Raw genomic sequence first — 19,780 nt, 5'->3', positions numbered from 1 at the left:
ATTTTGCACACTGTACTCTTTCAAGCTGTTTGCCCTCCATGGTGGGATTTAGGATGTCATGTTCACTTATTTTTCCATATTGCACATAATTAGGTTTTTTTTCTTTGCATTCAGTGTTAGCTTGTTAACACTAAACTATTTTTGTATATCTTGTAGTACTGTGCAATGACTGCTTCATATCACTAACTATTAAACTAATATCATCAGCAAATAACATGATTCTAGCTTTTCTCTCTGACACCTGAATATCATTAATGTAAATGAGGAACAGCAAGGGGCCTAATACACTTCCTTGGGGTACACCTACTTGACCTCCCTTGGATCTGATCTTATTTTAATTTTTCGATTAATATTCGGTGCTGTAATTTCAACCACCTGCATCCTCTTTTCCAGATAAGACTCAAACCACTTTTTTACCGGTCCTCTGATACCTATAGCTTCAAGCTTTTCCAAAGGTATGCTGTGGTCAACAGTGTCAAAGGCTTTTGACAAATCTAGATTTATCCCAACTACACTTTTTCCCTCTTCCAATTTAGTGATTATTTCTTTTGTGTATTCCAGTACAGCTGTTTTGGTACTTCCCCCAGCTTGAAATCCATGCTGATAACTGTTTATCAGATTGTGGATATTAAGATAACGTGTGACTCTATATTTCATTAGTATCTCTAAAACCTTAGAGAAAGTTGGGAGAAGTGAGACAGATCTGTAGTTTTTTATTTTAAGCTTATCACCCTTTTCCAACCGTGGAAAGACTTTAGAAATTTTCAGTTTCTGTGGAAACACAGTAATAATCATATCTAAATGGCCACGAGGCTTACAAACTAAATCATATATAAACAGATACATGGGGTTCAAATGTTTAAGCACACTGATTATAGTAGTAATAATGATTGCACAAATAAATTGTAAGTCTAACATTCTAATACTCATATAAAAGCATTCTGTCATCGGTTGATATGCTAGTGCTACATAGTCTGTTCTTATAGGAATGCTTAAAATGAAACACATTGCGCCAATTGTTACATGCTATCAAAAAGTCCCTGTAAAGAACAGAAAGAACTATTCAAAGATAAAGTTTCAGCTGTTATTTGAATTTAGACATATCCCCAGTGATTGATTTAACATGAAATGATTGTTTATTGTATACTTTTGTGCTTGAATTATGTACTCCTTGTGCCATGCTGAGATTTTTTTATGTCTTTGTGAAGATCATATTTGGCCTACTTCTTGTATAATGATCATTATATTCACTATTTGTTTTGTAAATTGTATGATTATTGTTCACAAAGTGCAATAGTAAAAAAATGTACTGAGATGGCTTGATGAGGATCCTGAGCTGTTTGAATAAGTTTCTGCAAGAGCATCTGGGATGCACTCTAGCTGTAATTCTAATGACTCTTTTCTGTGCAATGAAAACTTTGCTTGCTTGAGACTGGCTACCCCAAAATATGATGCCTTATGTCCAGGGTACGATTTGTGCTTTTACCAGTGGGGGGGGGGGGGGGGAGGGATGTCTTAGGGGGTTATTATAATTACATATGTTACTAGCTTGGACCATGGCGTTACCCATGGTTAAACAGTTATTTATAAATAGATGTTAATGCCGAAACTCACTATTCACGCGTATGCACTATCAGAAAAGCCATCCCTTGTTACATCTTTAAAAGTACATTATAGGTAAAGCTTATTTACAAAATCATCTACATACAGGTATACGAGGGGAATTCAAAAAGTAGAGGCACATTTGTGAAAAGCTGTACTTATTCTGATGATAGAAAACTGAAACATATTAATAGTATTAATAGCAAGACTTATCAAAAATCTTCAGTGTTCGGCTCCACAAATTTAAATTATATGTAAAGTTTTACTCCAGTGCATGGGAAATAAATATCCCAGGTTGGGATGCATAAACTAAAACCAGAGGAGGGGATGGTCTGATGCAGAGGGGGGGAAATCCCCCCCCCTGCAAATCGCACACTGCTTATGTTATAAGTGAATAGGAATATCCTAGGTATGCAGCTTTAATTGTTTTGAAGTCATAACCAGATGAAATTAAGCGAATGGCAAATGCTGCTGATTTCAGTCTTTTACGTAGGTCGTTGATGTGAACTGGCCAGTTTAGATTGTTTTTTATGAGTAGTCCCAGGAATCTGGAAGACAGCCCTCAGTATTTCTTTGTCACCACATTTTACTTCAGTATTTTCCTGTTTTTTATTTGCTGTTTGAAACTGAGTGAATTGAGTTTTGTTCGCATTTGAAGGGAACCAGTCTAGAGCTTCTTTGAATAAAGTGGCTGCAGTGTTCTCAAGACTGCAGTTGGGTGTTTTGTCAATCATAAGGGTTGTGTCACCAGCAAACTGTGTGCAGTATGCTTTTTTGTGTTATACAGAATGGCAGCTCATTGATGAAGTTGAGGAAAAGAGCTAAACTGATAAAAAAACACCATACAGGAGTCGGGTTGGGAAGTAATTCGGCACCCACTTTGCTAACCTGATCTCGCGCCCTTTTCTGCTCTGTATCGAACAATCTTCAAGGAACTTCTTTTCTGAAGAAAATGCTGTCTTGACATGGCTGGATGGGTTATTTGTCACAAAACCACATGGTTTCTTTAGTCCCGGGAACAAAAAGTCACCCCAGCATTGGCAGTGTAAATAGTGAATGAGAATATATTATTGATGAGTAAAATCTTTATTATGTGTATCTGTTGTGTTCATTAAACTTGTGGAAAAACACAACCCTATACTTTTATTGGTCTCCGTTCATCTCGAAACAGCCAAATGATTGTGATTGCTATTTTGTTCCATTGCCATTATTATGTCTGGATTTTGCATTTCCTCAGTTGTTTTTGTTTTAGAGTTTCCTTACAACAGCTGGTGGGAGCCTAGTTTTGATGTGTAGTCAAATTCTGTGGAGTTCATGGGGAATGGTTGTTTCTTGCAGATAAGTGTTTGCGTAAATTCAAATGTACTGTAGTCTTCCATTTTCCGAAGGATGCCTCTGTCTACATCTACAGCTACATCCACAAGCCACCTGACGGTGTGTGGCGGAGGGCACCGTGAGTACCTCTTTCGGTTCCCCCTTCTATTCCAGTCTCGTATTGTTCATGGAAAGAAGCATTGTCGGTATGCTTCTGTGTGGGCTCTAATCTCTCTGATTTTATCCTCATGGTCTCTTCGCGAGATATACGTAGGAGGGAGCAATATACTGTTTGACTCTTCGGTGAAGGTATGTTCTCTAAACTTTAACAAAAGCCCGTACCGAGCTACTGAGCGTCTCTCCTGCAGAGTCTTCCACTGGAGTTTATCTATCATCTCCGTAACGCTTTCGCGATTACTAAATGATCCTGTAACGAAGCGTGCCGCTCTCCGTTGGATCCTCTCCATCTCTTCTATCAACCGTATCTGGTACGGATCCCACACTGCTGAGCAGTATTCAAGCAGTGTGCGAACAAGCTTACTGTAACCTACTTCCTTTGTTTTCTGATTGCATTTCCTTAGGATTGTTCCAATGAATCTCAGTCTGGCATCTGCTTTACCGATGATCAACTTTATATGATCATTCCATTTTAAATCACTCCTAATGCGTACTCCCAGATAATTTATGGAATTAACTGCTTCCAGTTGCTGACCTGCTATATTGTAGCTAAATGATAAGGGATCTTTCTTTCTATGTATTCGCAGCACATTACACTTGTCTACATTGAGATTCAATAGCCATTCCCTGCACCATGCGTCAATTCGCTGCAGATCCTCCTGCATTTCAGTACAATTTTCTATTGTTACAACCTCTCTATACACCACAGCATCATCCGCAAAAAGCCTCAGTGAACTTCCGATGTCATCCACATGGTCATTTATGTATATTGTGAATATCAATATTCAGTATCAGTATTATCCACATGCCGAACCTCTTCTATCCTTTTTGTGCACAAAAATTTTTTAATGTTATTTTATTTTATGCGCAACACATTACCATGCATAATACAATGGAGGAAAACTGCTAGCATTTGAAATTGCTTCAAGTCACCTTAGAATGGACAAAAACAGGTCCTGTGTGGTTTTCGAGGTAATCTTATACCATTCTTCCTGAAAATTAGTGGCAAATTCAGGTAATGATGATGGAAGTGGATAGTGATCACACACCCTTCTCTCCAAAGTAGCCGACAAAGACTTGGTAGTATTGAGATCTGGTGGCTGTGGTGGACTGGGAAGTGACAATTCATCCTCACACAGAAAACCTGTATTGGATGATGCAAAGGTTTTTCCATTAATGTTTGGGCAGGCATTGTGCATACTAACTTAGTAGGACCATACATTCTACCTAGTGACACATACATCATCTGCTTACAGGAGATCTTACCTGTACTTCTGGACAATGTTCCTCTAGCTGTCCGTGGATGAATATAGTTCCAGCAGGATGGAGCCCCAGCTCACTTCAGTTGAAACGTCAGGAATCACCTGGATGCTGCCTACGGCCAGCAGTGAATAGGATGGGGCAGTCCACTTCCCTGGCCCCCACATTCTCCTGATTTAACCTCTGTGGACTTTTTCTTGTTGTGTCATATGAAAAGCTTGGTGTACAAGAGCCCTATCACACCTGAAGAATATCTCGTTGCCCACGTGTCTGTTGCTGCTGGACAGATTATCGACATGCCTGATGTCTTTTCTAATGTTCGCTGATAAATGTGCCGTTGCTGTGAATTGTGTATCTCTGTCAGTGGTCACTCTTCCAAGTGCCTCTTGTAAACTATTAATAAATTTCTGATTTCATTCGTCTTTACATGTCTTTTCAGTTTCCTCTGATTCATACTACTGTACACCTACTACTGTAGCGCTGTAATGTGTCACTACTGCACACACATTCCTATATGAAACCTGCTTATCTATGTCCTCCCTACCAGCCTTTACATTTTTGTCATATATGAGGGTTGGAACTTAAATAGTGGCAACTATTTATTTACAGCTCGTACAAAATAGATCCATGTTTCAAACTTTTACTGACCTTCAAAGTAGTCACCAGCATTGTGTATAACCCGTTGCCAGCAATGTGGAAGTCGTAGGATACTCTTAGCAGTGCCAGTTGTGTTGACAGTTAGAGTGGCGTGGTCTATTACCTGACAAATTTGTAGCACTTCTGAATTGAATGCCGTGAAGTGTTTCCTTCAGTTTAGAAATCGAGTTGAACTCAGGAGGGCTTAAGTCAAGGGAGTGCAGTAGGCAGTATAGCACTTAGCAGCCCCATCAGGCAAACAAATCAGTAACAGCTTGCACTGTACGTGCTTGAGCATTGTCCTGCAAAATGATGGTCAGGTCCTGCAGAAAGTGTCATCACTTCTGTCTCTAAGCTGGTCGTAGGTTGTGTTCCAAAATTGAACAGCATAGAGACAGAGGTGAGGACACTTTCTGCAGGACCTGACCATCATTTTGCAGGACAATGCTCAAGCACGTACAGTGCAAGCTGTTACTGATTTGTCTGACTGATGGGGCTGCTAAGTGCTATACCACCTACTGCACTCCCATGACTTAAATCCCCGTGAGTTCAACTCAATTTCTGAAGGAAACACTTCACGGCATTTGCTTCAGAACACTACAAATTTGTCGGGCAATAGACCGCCCTGCTCGAACTGTCAACACAACTGGCACTGCTAAGAGTATTCTACGACTTCCACATCACTGGCAACGGATTATACACAACGCTGGCTACTACTTTGAAGGTCAGTAAAACTTTGAAACACTTATCCGTTTTGTACGAGCTATAAATAACTAGTTGCCACTGTTAAAGTTCCAACCCTCATAGTTAGGGCCACCCAGTGTATGTGGTGTCCAATAGAACAGACACTACATATATATAATTAAAGTGATGACGGCCAGTGATCACTTCAGTGCAGATGCATAGCAAGCTCAAACTCTTATGGGAAATGGCAAAATGCTACGAGTAGTGAGGATAATGAGCAAGGGGAGCTACATCAGTAGTGTGTGGATAAGTTGAGAATTTGGGTCTGACAGGATGTGTGCTGGGTAGTCCATGCAGTTGTGCTGACCACTGTGTCTGGATGGCATAGAGCTTACTGCATGTGCCCAGTAAGCAGGAGACTCGGGATCCAATCGCAGTACACCATAAATTTTCTACTTTCCCCATTGATATAAATCAGTCACCACTGCCAACTAATGTCTTTAATTTTTTCATTTGTTTTACTTAGACCATCTTGGACCTTAATTTAAATGGCCTCTAATCATGCAATGTGAGAATGAGGAAGATTGCCTAAGTATCTTTGTTTCATTGTAATTTATAGTAATACCATTGTCGGCCGTGGCTGACTTGGTGGTGTAATTCAGTGTGGCATCTATGTCATGGTACCTCTCTTGTATTATGTGTACGTTATCCAGTCTGTATGCTATGCTGCACTGGTGGGGGATTTTCTAGACCGCTGGTTTGTGAAGGGCTGGATCCTCCTTTACTAGTAGTGTTAAGGTCTTAGGGGATGGGAGAAGTACACATTTGACAATTTGTTGATCCAATATTCTGCTGGCTTTTATGGAGGAATTACAAATGGGATGCATGCAAGTTATTTGTGCTCATCTTTCTCTTCATGTTGTTGTCAAACAACAACCTGTCTGAACATACACCTTACTTGCTTGTTACCTCTATCCGTTCCTTCGTAGTGTTGTCTCCAGTTGTCTCAGCTCAGTTGAAACACTGTCTTGCTTGCAGATAGTTCATGCAATGTGAAGAAGTGTGCATAAGAGACCTTAATTCTGAGAGTTGTGGGATCTGAAGCTCTTTCATGTACGCTCGTTCACAGGGCACGAACCCTCCACAATCGAGTCACCCTCCCATCTGACCTGAAGCTGTTGGAGACAACATTCCAAAGAAATGAGTACAGCAACAGGAGCAGAATAGTAGAGGGGGTAACAACCACCGTATACAGGGTGTTACAAAAAGGTACGGCCAAACTTTCAGGAAACATTCCTCACACACAAAGAAAGAAAATATGTTATGTGGACATGTGTCCGGAAACGCTTACTTTCCATGTTAGAGCTCATTTTATTACTTCTCTTCAAATCACATTAATCGTGGAATGGAAACACACAGCAACAGAACGTACCAGCGTGACTTCAGACACTTTGTTACAGGAAATGTTCAAAATGTCCTCCGTTAGCGAGGATACGTGCATCCACCCTCCGTCGCACGGAATCCCTGATGCGCTGATGCAGCCCTGGAGAATGGCGTATTGTATCACAGCCGTCCACAATACGAGCACGAAGTGTCCCTACATTTGGTACCGGGATTGCGTAGACGAGAGCTTTCAAATGCCCCCATAAATGAAAGTCGAGAGGGTTGAGGTCAGGAGAGCGTGGAAGCCACGGAATTGGTCCGCCTCTACCAATCCGTCAGTCACCGAATCTGTTGTTGAGAAGCGTACGAACACTTCGACTGAAATGTGCAGGAGCTCCGTCGTGCATGAACCACATGTTGTTCCATACTAGTAAAGGCACATGTTCTGGCAGCACAGGTAGAGTATCCCGTATGAAATCATGATAATGTGCTCCATTGAGCATAGGGGGAAGAACATGAGGCCCAATCAAAACATCACGTACTGATGTGCTTGATGCTAGTACTGTAGAGCATTGAGTCTCATGTCAACACAAGCACCGAAGTCAACATTACCTTCCTTCAATTGGGCCAACTGGTGGTGAATCGAGGAAGTACAGTACATACTGCCGAAACTAAAATGAGCTCTAACATGGAAATTAAGCGTTTCCGGTCACATGTCCACATAACATATTTTGTTTATTTGTGTGTGAGGAATGTTTCCTGAAAGTTTGGCCATACCTTTTTGTAGCACCCTGTATAGGATACCAATCGGAGCAGAGCAGCAGTCATTAGGAACCACAAGAATAGCAACAATTCTTTTTGGTGAAATATTGTGGAGAACTTACGACGTGAATCAGACGAACACTCAGGAATTCTAGAAGAACTATATTATTTATACTTTCTAACAGAAAAATTGCCAACAGCCTTGCCACAGTGGTAACACCAGTTCCCGTCCTGGTCACCGAAGTTAAGCGCTTTTAGGCCGGGCTAGCCCTCGGACGGGTGACTGTCCGGTATGCCGAGGGCTGTTGGAAAGCGGGGTGCACACAGCCCTCGTGAGGCAAACTGAGGAGCTACTCGACTGAGAAGTAGCGGCTCCAGTCTCGGAAACTGACATACGGCCGGGAGAGCGGTGTGCTGACGGTGTTCCCCTCCGTATCCGAATCCAGTGGTGCCTACGGTCTGAGGATGACACGGCAGCCGTTCGGTACCGTCGGGCCTTCGTGGCTTGTTCGGAAGGAGTTTAGTTTAGTTTTGACAGAAAAGTTATTTGGTAGTGTAAGAAGCCGGCGCTACACTGTCCACTCGTCCACGACAGGCAGCGACGTACCTGTGCCCGGCCATCTTCCCCTGGGTGGATACGGGCCCGGCCACCGAGGAGTCGGGCATGTTCGTGATGAAGATGGTGGGCGTGCTGTACGTGCTCATCCTGATCTTGGACATCACGGTGGCCGCCTCCGGGGGCAGCGGAGGCTCCTGGCTGGCTGCGGCCCTCTCCATCACCGTGCTCGCCATCATCGGCGTGCTGCTCGCCATCTCGAGGAAGCCCCAGAACAGGTACTCTTTCCCGTCGCCAGCTTTACTCAGGACCTGGCACAAACTGAGTTCGGCAGTGGGTGAGTGCCAGATTCTGATTCCACATTCACTGAATAGATGTATTGGCACGACGTCTCCCCGCGGACTTCGGTCGGTGAATTTGATTTTGCAGCCCAGTGGCTCATTTTGGTAAATCTGACCCTTTGACGAGGACATTTCTACAGACTGAACAGTAGTGCTGTGCTAGAGCAAGACTCGAATTGCTTAGCCGAAAGTCGGTCTTCACTCAAGATTTCTATCATTTGTCGGTACTATCTCCACAGCTGGTTTTGCTGTTGCAATTTACTTTTGTGATCGCATTTACAGTCAATTTATTAGACATTTATTTAATGCCTTACTTTTTTTCTGAGTGTTACCGTTTTGTTTGAAATGATTAATAGTAGGTAACTCTTATACCCTTTGTTGAAATATGTGGAGAGGTACCGACATGGTCATCTGCAACTCAATTGGTAAATCATTACAATCTCTAATATCCATATAGATTCTTGCACGGAACTCAGTCAGGTAGTATTTTTAAATGACAATTTTTCCGCGTTTGGCTGTTACTTTTACTAAAAAATCACGTTATATGTAGATATGTCCATATAAGTAATATCGGAACTTCTATTGTGAATTTCTCCAATTACAACAGGAGTTAGTATGGGGGTAGTATTTATCTGTATTTTCTTCTTCTTTCTTCATTTGGGTCATCTAAGGACCACACACCAATTTCAGTGCTTCCTTCTTTGTTGTTCTTTCTTTTTCCTCCAGTATTCCTTCATATTTTCACTATATATCATTTTTCTCTCCTCGGACCATTTTGACCCTGTCTTCTTCTGCCTCTTGCCTTGGAATCCTTCCAATTTTAACACTTTCCTCTTGAAACTCTCTGTTTCTGATGCATCTTTTTCACTTATGTTGTTTCTTTCCTAATCTTTTCTAACTTCTTGAATCCAGGCTACTGTTGGCTTGTCCCAAAGCTATTTAGAAATCTCTTTGGTTAACCTGTCGCTGTTCATTCTGTATAAATTTCCAAAAAATAGTAGTCACCTCTTTCATAGTGTTTCATTTATGTTTTCTATGTTGCGATAAACTTCTTCATTGCTTCTTAATTTCCATACCTCTGTATTTTTTGGTGGCCCAAGTATTTTTTTGAATGATTTTTCTCTCTAGGACTTCAAGTTGTGTAATTTGTAGTTCAGTAACAGTGTGGCCGAGCGGTTCTAGGCATTACGGTCTGGAACCGCGCGACCGCTATGGTCGCAGGTTCAAATCCTGCCTCGGGCATGGATGTGTGTGATGTCCTTAGGTTAGTTATGTTTAAGTAGTTCTAAGTTCTAGGGGACTGCCCAGAAGCATTTGAACCATTTTGTAGTTCAGTAATAAACATTCACTTGCATAAAGGCATTCTGATTTTACTACTGCGTTGTAGTGCGGTATCTTCAAATTTTAGACAGACATCTTTTGTTGTAGACATTCCTAGTTATTCCATAAGCTCTCTCCATTTTATGTACTCTTGCTTCTATAGCGAATTTTTCTAATCCATTTTCTTGGATTATTTCTCCCAGATATTTAAATTTGTTTACCCTCTTTATCTGGCCAATATCCGTTGCTAGGGATTCCGGAGCATTTTTTATATTTGTCATAAATTTTGTTTTTTCTACAGATATTGTTAAACCTACTTTGTTGGCTATTTCTTCTAAGAAATTGATTTGTATTCCAGCATTTGTTAGGTTTTCAGAAAGAATGGCAAAATTATCCACATTTATCTATATTTTATTTTATTTTATGTGTCTTCTTCTGTAGGACCAATTGGAGGAGCAACTCTTCAAGGTCATGGAACATACGAGTACATTAAATTACAACAAAAAAGTAACAAATAAAAGAAAATGTTTATGAACCCGAAAAAAGACAAGCCATCAGTTCATGTAGATGCAATCAACAATGTAACACAGGAATCAGCTTAACTCCTCCACAGAATAGAAGGTGTGACCCATGAGGGAACTCTTCAGTTTCGATTTGAAAGCATGTAGATTACTGCTAAGATCTTTGAATTCAAGTGGTAGCTTATTGAAAAAGGATGCAGCAGTATACTGCACACCTTTCTGCACAAGATTCAAGGAAATGTGATCCAAATACAGATTGGGTTTCTGCTTAGTATTAACTGTGTGAAAGTTGCTAATTTTTGGGAATAAACTGATACTGTTGAAAGAAATGACAGTAAAGAATATATATTGTGAGGCGAATGTCAGATTATCCAGACTAATGAACAGGGGTCAACAAGAGATTCGCGAACTTATTCCACTTGTTGCCTAAACCAAACATTTCTGAGCAAAAAATATTCTTTCAGAGTGGGAAGAGATACCCCAAAATATAATACCATACATCATAAGCCAATGAAAATAAGCAAAGTAGACTACTTTTCATGTCAAACTATCACTTACTTCAGATACCGTTTGAGTAGTAAAAATGGCAGCCTTAAGTCTTTGAACAAGATCCTGAGTATGGGCTTTTGATGACAGTTTAGTATCTATCTGAATACCTAGAAATTTCAACTGCTCTGTTTCACTAATCATATGCCCATTCTGTGAAATTAAAATGTCAGGTTTTGTTGAATTCCGTGAAAGAAACTGCAAAAACTGAATCTTACTGTGATTTAGCCTTAGTTTATTTTCTACAAGCCATGAACTTATATCATGAACTGTTCTATTTGTAACAGTGCCAATGTTTCAAACAACATCCTTTACAACAAAACTAGTGTCGTCAGCTGACAGAAATATTTTAGAATCACCTGTAATAATAGAAGGCATATCATTTATGCAAATAAGGAACAGGAGTGGCCCCAGCACTGATTCCGGGGACACCCCCCATTTGACCATGCCCTGCTCAGAACCCATATCACAGCTATTCTCAACACTGTGGACAATGACCGTTTGCTGTCTGTTGTTAAAGTAAGAGGTGAACCAACTGTGAGCTACTCCCCGTACTCCACAATGGTCCAAACTTCTGGAGCAACATTTTGTGATCAACACAGTCAAACACCTTAGTTAAATCAAAAAAGATGCCTAGCATTCGAAACCTTTTGTTTAATCCATCCAGTATCTCAAGTCTGTGTTTAATGAAATATTTGTAGTTTATTTTTCACTTGCACTAATGCTGCACGACTCAACTACATGACCTCCAACCAGCGCTTGATACGAGGGTGAGTCAAATGAAAACCTTAAATATTTTTTTAAATATTATTTATTGTGCAGAAGTGGTACAAAGCTGTATCACTTTTCAACATAATCTCCCCCATGCTCAATGCAAGTCCTCCAGCACTTACAAAGTGCATAAATTCCTTTAGAAAAAAATTTATTTTAGTAGTCCGTGCAACCACTCGTGCACCGCGTGGCGTACCTCTTCATCAGAACGGAACTTCTTTCCTCCCATTGTGTCTTTGAGTGGTCCAAACATTTGGAAATCACTTGGGGCTGGGTCTGGTGAGTATGGTGGACGAGGAAGACACTCAAAATGCAGGTCTGTGATTGTTGCAACTGTTGTACGGGCAGTGTGGGACCTTGCATTGTCATGTTGCAAAAGGACACCCACTGACAGCAATCCACGTCGCTTTGATCTGATTGCAGGCCGCAGATGATTTTTTAGGAGAGCTGTGTACGATGCACTGGTCACAGTGGTCCCTCTAGGCACGTAATGCTCCAAAATGACGCCTTTTTCGTCCCAAAAGAGAGTCAGCGTGACCTTCCCTGCTGATGGTTCTGTTCGAAACTTCTTTGATTTTGGTGATGAGGAATGGCACCATTCTTTGCTCGCTCTCTTCTTTTCCAGTTGGTGGAGGTGTACCCAAGCTTCGTCCCCAGTAACAATTCTTGCAAGGAAGCCGTCACCTTCTCGTTCAAAGCGCCGAAGAAGTTCTTCACGAGCATCGACATGTCGTTCTCTCATTTCAGGAGGCAGCTGCCGTGGCACCCATCTTGCAGACACGTTGTGAAACTGGAGCACACATTGTGCACAATGTGGTGTGCTGACCCGTGACTAATCTGTAAACATGCTGCAATGTCATTCAGTGTCACTCGGCGGTTTTCCTTCACTATGGCTTCAACTGCTGCAATGTTCTGTGGAGTCACAACTCGTTGTGCCTGACCTGGACAAGGAGCATCTTCCACTGAAGTCACACCATTTTCGAACTTGCTACTCAATTCGCAGACTTGCTGCTGTGACAAACATGCATCACCGTACTGAACCTTCATTCGTCTATGAATTTCAGTGGTTTTCACACCTTCACTATGCAAAAACCGAATAACAGAACGCTGTTCTTCCCTGGTGCAAGCCGCAAGTGGGGCGGCCATCTTTATACCGATACTGCGACGGTATGTGTGCATCTGCACTGTGCTGCCACCTACAGGCCATTCTGCACGCTGTTTGTAGCACGCTTACCAGCTTACAGGATAACGGCGCAAAATTTCGATTTGTCATTACAAATTTAAGGTTTTCATTTGACTCACCCTCGTATGTTGTGCCACTCACACCATCTGAGAAACTCACTGAAAAGATGCATTGGCAAAGGGTATGACCGCCATACTCCCTCATCCGAAGAGGAACCAGTTGCCAGCACTTGGACCCACAAACCAGCACTGAGGTACTTCTGCCATTGCATTTGTGTGGTGAATGTGGAACCAGAGTCTGATTTAGCCATACTTATCACATCACTAGTGCATGCCTGTGAAGCGATGCTGAAATTGGATGTAGTTGGTTTTAAACATGGAGTTTTGCCAGCAGTATTTGACCAACAAGTATTGGAGTGGTGTCCCTCATAGCGAGACTTTGCACGAAAGTCTTTTATTAAACTACCAATATCTGTACGTTGTGTCTCAAGGCGCACTGATGTGCCACTGTAGACTACAATCCATCCACTGGATGAGGACCTTATGCACAGCGACCCGCTTGGTGCCGTTGGAGAACCAGATTTAAAGTTGTCCCTTCTTTCATCATCATACAACACAAACATGACACCAAACTATCCAAACACCCATTAATATCATCAATACTTAACAAGTACACTAAAACATAACACACACCACATCCAAAGGTGCCACTGTGTGTGGAGGTAGAATATCCTTTCAGATTAGAAATATGCCAATCAAAAAATGCCATACGGCTTTCTTGCTATATTGACATAGTGTGTTCCTTCACAACATGCACAAATTAATTGTACTTATTATAAAACTGTGTGAGAACGAGAAGTAGAGATAGATTTTACATACCTGCAAACTCTCAAATCTAACTGAGTTTTTATTTTGAATATAATAGAGGGAAACATTCCACGTGGCAAAAATATATCTAAAAACAAAGATGATGTAACTTACCAAACGAAAGCGTTGGTATGTTGATAGAGACACTAACAAACACACACACACACAAAATTCAAGCTTTCGCAACCCACGGTTGCTTCGTCAGGAAAGAGGCAAGGAGGGGGAAAGACGAAAGGATGTGGGTTTTAAGGGAGAGGGTAAGGAGTCATTCCAATCCCGGGAGCGGAAAGACTTACCTTAGGGGGGGAAAAGTGACAGGTATACAGTCGCGCGCGCGCACACACACACACACACACACACACACACACACACACATATCCATCCGCACACTTTCGTCTTTCCCTCTCCTTCCCTATTTCCTGATGAAGCAATCTTTCCTGATAAAGCAACCATGGGTTGCGAAAGCTTGAATTTTGTGTGTGTGTTTGTGTTTGTTAGTGTCTCTATCAACATACCAACGCTTTCGTTTGGTAAGTTACATCTTCTTTGAGTTTTTATTTTGGAATACAAACCTTATTTTCTAATATTGATAGTCCATCAGCATAATTTTTTCACCAACTGAACTACTGCAGCCTGACAAACACTGACTTCTGCTTATAGACTCATCTGTGCTGTGGCAAAGTTGGTGCCTACATAGTCTACATTACTATTTGTTACAGATGAAGCATTTATAAATCATAGATTTTAAAACTTCGGATGCAGTTAGACAATGTCGCAATTACAAGATAATACATGATTTCTACAGTTACACTTTTAATGTCAAATTTGAAAGGTGCTCATTAATTTTTTATATGTAAATTATGATTACATATGTCATCATGAATTAGCTTTTTCTTTTTAACCTAAAATTTATACATAACAATGTTGATATACCATAGTTTACAGATTTGTCTTACGAATTACACCATATCTTGCAATCCATTTGTAAACAACAAAAAACTAAATATTTTCCTCTAACAGTTGTAATTTATGTAATTTGGTAAAAAACAGTTTTATAACAATGCTATAGTCTCTTAAAGAATATTTAATTTTAATATTTGCAGATAACGCATTAAATCTGATATTCCCTCCAAAACTGAATAGTGAACTGTAAAGTTTCTTACCTAGAGTTCCACAATAAATTTATATAAACTAACACACTTTTTCTTCTGAAATATAAAATTGGCATTTTTCTGGAAAACAATTTGCTAGCTTTAAAACCAATCCTCAAAGTTATGTTTGCTAAAGGTGATTAATCGAAACATATTATGAAATATGCACAATTGAAATAAACTGAAAACCTCATTTTGTTAAAGACTGGGCAATAACTGTAAATTAATAATAGATTGTAAGACTTTTTAGTTAACATATAAGTTGACCAGCACATTAAATACTACAGGAACTACGTTTTTTTTATCATTAGACTGTGAATTATCAATAAATCAATTGTATAAAAACCTTAGCAGAAGATGAATCTGTACCTAACTAAATTGAACTACTTTTCTACCAGATACAGTGCACTCTTGGAAGTTTTCAGATTCTTTGTCTCACGTGTGGATCCACAGCTGTGGTGTAATTTCTGAGTGCTAAAGCCATTTTACATCCACCAAAGGCTGTCAGAATGTTTTATGCAGATGAACTGTATTACGGGCCACACACACTGAGATACTATTCTTGGCATGTTACATTTTGTATTCATTTTTGTTTCTTTATCCGTTTGTGTATGTAGTCATTTTACTATGATTAACGACATACTTCTAATGTATATTTCAAATTGTTCTGCTCCTAAAGATAGCCAAAATATGTAAAATTGTCAAATGAAACTAAAGTTTACTGTTTACCAGTGACTGGTAACAGTAAAGTTGTAGTTTCACATAATATCACTGACAATCATGGTAGAGCATAAACTAAAATGTTTTCATTTAAAAGTACGAGGTGCATTCAAGTTCTAAGGCCTCCGATTTTTTTTCTAATTAACTACTCACCTGAAATCGATGAAACTGGCGTTACTTCTCGACGTAATTGCCCTGCAGATGTACACATTTTTCACAACGCTGACGCCATGATTCCATGGCAGCGGTGAAGGCTTCTTTAGGAGTCTTTTTTGACCACTGGAAAATCGCTGAGGCAATAGCAGCACGGCTGGTGAATGTGCGGCCACGGAGAGTGTGTTTCATTGTTGGAAAAAGCCAAAAGTCACTAGGAGCCAGGTCAGGTGAGTAGGGAGCATGAGGAATCACTACAAAGTTTTTATCACGAAGAAACTGTTGCGTAACGTTAGCTCGATGTGCGGGTGCGTTGTCTCGGTGAAACAGCACACGCGCGGCCCTTCCCAGACGTTTTTGTTGCAGTGCAGGAAGGAATTCGTTCTTCAAAACATTTTCGTAGGATGCACCTGTTACCGTAGTGCCCTTTGGAATGCAATGGGTAAGGATTACGCCCTCTCTGTCCCAGAACACGGACACCATCATTTTTTCAGCACTGGCGGTTACCCGAAATTTTTTTGGTGGCGGTGATTCTGTGTGCTTCCATTGAGCTGACTGGCGCTTTGTTTCTGGATTGAAAAATGGCATCCACGTCTCATCCATTGTCACAACCGACGAAAAGAAAGTCCCATTCGTGCTGTCGTTGCGCGTCAACATTGCACGGCAACGTGCCACACGGGCAGCCGTGTGGTCGTCCGTCAGCATTCGTGGCACCCACCTGGATGACACTTTTCGCATTTTCAGGTCGTCATGCAGGATTGTGTGCACAGAACCCACAGAAATGCCAACTCTGGAGGAGATCTGTTCAACAGTCATTCGGCGATCCCCCGAAACAATTCTCTCCACTTTCTCGATCGTGTCGTCAGACCGGCTTGTGCGAGCCCGAGGTTGTTTCAGTTTGTCGTCACATGATGTTCTGCCTTCATTAAACTGTCGCACCCACGAACGCACTTTCGACACATCCACAACTCCGTCACCACACGTCTCCTTCAACTGTTGATGAATTTCAATTGGTTTCACACCACGCACATTCAGAAAACGAATGATTGCACGCTGTTCGAGTAAGGAAAACGTCGTCATTTTAAGTATTTAAAACAGTTCTCATTCTCGCCGCTGGCGGTAAAATTCCATCTGCCGTACGGTGCTGCCGTCTATGGGACGTATTGACAGTGAACGCGGCCTCATTTTAAAACAGTGCGCATGTTTCTATCTCTTTCCAGTCCGGAGAAAAAAAATCGGAGGCCTTAGAACTTGAATGCACCTCGTAAAGCAGTACAAAGTGCTTAAAATTTTCTGTCTAATCATTGGTGCTAAATGCTAATGTGATTGCTTGTTCTCAAAGACATAGGCCTAATATCTTTCTTTACACATTTTGGAACAGCAGTCGATGCAGGTCCCAGTGGTGCGCCACTGACCTACTAGTGTTACGTGTCTTGTTTATTGCCGACAGGAAGACGTTGCTCTTCATGACACCAGGCTTGCCATTCGTGCCAGCAGTGGCTGTCACTGTCAACATCTACCTCATCTTCAAGCTCTCCATCCTCACACTGGTGCGCTTCACCGTCTGGATGGCCATCGGTGAGTGCATCGCACAACTGACCACTGCGATTATCCCGGGCCTTGTAGCGAGATGTCACGTATAACACTTTTGAGTCACCAGTACCATTGGTCAAAGGAAGTTGTCCTAACTTATTCAAGTAAAGGAAAGAGGGGGCCATATCATCTGCGTGGGGACAAATTAAAATGGGGCTCCCACAAGATTCGATCATTGGCCCATTATTGTTCTTGCTTTCTGTTAATGATACTTTATTTGAACCAGGAGGCAGAATTAATCCTGTCTGCATTGTTGTGAAGCTGAGCAAAGCTGCATCAACAAAGAAAATAATAATGTTTGTTAATGTTAGTGGCTGGTTTTGCGCAAATGGGCTAGATTAATCTGTGGAGAAACATTGCTCATCCAGTTTTGTACATCAAAACCATCTCACCTCCTATCAACATACCATACCAACAAGAAATGATAAAAGGGTACAAAGTATTAATTCCATAGGTGTACACATTGAGGAAAATTTAAACTGAAAAAAAAAAAAGATCATATAGTAGGCCTGCCACTTTTCCATAAGAATAAATGTCAACTTTGTGGATACATAAGTCAGTAAGTTAACATATTTCACAGGTTTTCTTTTACTGATGTCGTATGGGATAATATTCTGTCAAATAATATTCACTGCAGAAAAGAAAGTAATTAGAATTATGTGTGGAGTACATCTTGTAAGTAATTCCTTAACCGCATTAGAATATAAACCACAGCCTCACAATGCTTCTACTCATTAAAAAAAACTACTTGCCAACAATCCAGCTGAGTATGAGAGGAATGGAAATACTATATGGATTACTCTGTAATCACTCTAACTTTTGTACAGAAAGGGATGAAATATTCAACTATAAAACTTCTCCAGAATATTTGGAAGGTAGGAGACGTACTGGCGGAATTAAAGCTGTGAGGACGGGGCGTGAGTCGTGCTTGGGTAGGTCAGTTGCAAGAGCACTTGCCCGCGAAAGGCAAAGGTCCCGAGTTCAAGACTCGGTCCGGCACACAGTTTTAATCTGCCAGGAAGTTTCATAAAACTTCTTGACTATCTACCAATGGAAACAAATGTCAGAAAGATATCAGAAGTGTTTTCATATGTAGACTAAAGATGACTCTCCATAACAACTCCTTCTATGCCGTAGAGAAATCCTTTGAGTAGAAATGATTAGTCATATTGTACAGAAACAAACCTGTAATTGGACAGCATGTCCCAAAATATTTTTGTTTTGTTTTGTTTTTTGTATTCAATCTTTGTTCTTTCAGTACATAATAGTGAGTATAATATATGGAATGCACACTAACTAACTGAAGTTTTAAAAAGCAACATGTGACCAGCCTTATCCAGAAGAGATAAGTTATATGTCAATACGAAGTGATGGGAATCGTGATCGCAGTTGTCTCAGTTGGTTTGTTATGAAGTGCTATTCTCTTGGCAATGTTATTAATCTAGTCCATTTCCTAGACCTTGATGTGTTAATATGTAACCATATAGGACTACATAATATCCACCTTCGTAGGAAAGGTTACTAATGTTCGTTAGTATGATAAGGGAGGGAGCTAACTAATGCAGTGTGGGTTTCATATTCTTCATTTTGTTAGTCTTTAGCTGTTCCTACCAATGCCCATAAACAACCTTTCTTACCACTCACTCAACAGTGGTCAGCAGGACACTTACATGAGTAACTAGAAAATAGTCAGTCTGCTTTGCACTCTCAGAAATCTTAGCTTCTGTGCTGAAGAACAACTATCCCTTCAAAAACGTCATGAAAAATGCAGCTAAAATGTGTGTTAGGGCAACGAAAGATTTCTGTAGAATTAACAGCCTCTGGGACACATCATCATTGGAGAAGTGTCGATGTGGCTGCATGCGGCAAATGATGCACTTAACTACTTTGCCACCTGCGCCTGAATGATGGACGATGAAACGGATCAGCCCACGTAAGATTTGTGCAGACCAGACTATTGTTATCTCAAGAGAAAGTTTGCTACCCAATTTGGGTGTTCCTGAGCCACTGTATTCTGTCCAATTCCCACAGGCCAAACTAGTCTAGTTTGAGTGTGCTGAAGGAATGGTTCTCAAGCAAGAACTTTCTGAACGGTTCGTAATTATAACTGGAAGTTACGCTGTACCACTCTTAAGGTGGGTTTACACTGACAAGATTTTGAGAAAATATGTTTATAAGTTTATTTTATGCTTATGGTAGCAGATGGTCAATGTAGCTTGTAGTACATGACGGCATAAATAT

General features: G+C 40.8%; 1 protein-coding gene across 1 annotated transcript in view; it reads left to right on the top strand.

Moving 5' to 3' along the window:
* The window catches only part of LOC124553832 (probable cationic amino acid transporter), a 673,643-nt gene that overhangs the window by 642,271 nt on the left and 11,592 nt on the right, over positions 1-19,780 (top strand). The window contains exons 14-15 of the mRNA XM_047127822.1: positions 8,414-8,652; positions 17,397-17,524. Coding sequence (XP_046983778.1) covers positions 8,414-8,652; positions 17,397-17,524 — 367 coding nt within the window. The remainder of the gene's footprint in view (positions 1-8,413; positions 8,653-17,396; positions 17,525-19,780) is intronic.

The sequence above is a fragment of the Schistocerca americana genome, chromosome 11 (genome assembly GCF_021461395.2).
Source record: "Schistocerca americana isolate TAMUIC-IGC-003095 chromosome 11, iqSchAmer2.1, whole genome shotgun sequence".
NCBI classification, from domain to species: Eukaryota; Metazoa; Arthropoda; class Insecta; order Orthoptera; family Acrididae; genus Schistocerca; species Schistocerca americana.
The sequence above is the reverse complement of the archived record's forward strand: the minus strand, read 5'-3'. Positions and strand labels throughout refer to the sequence as shown.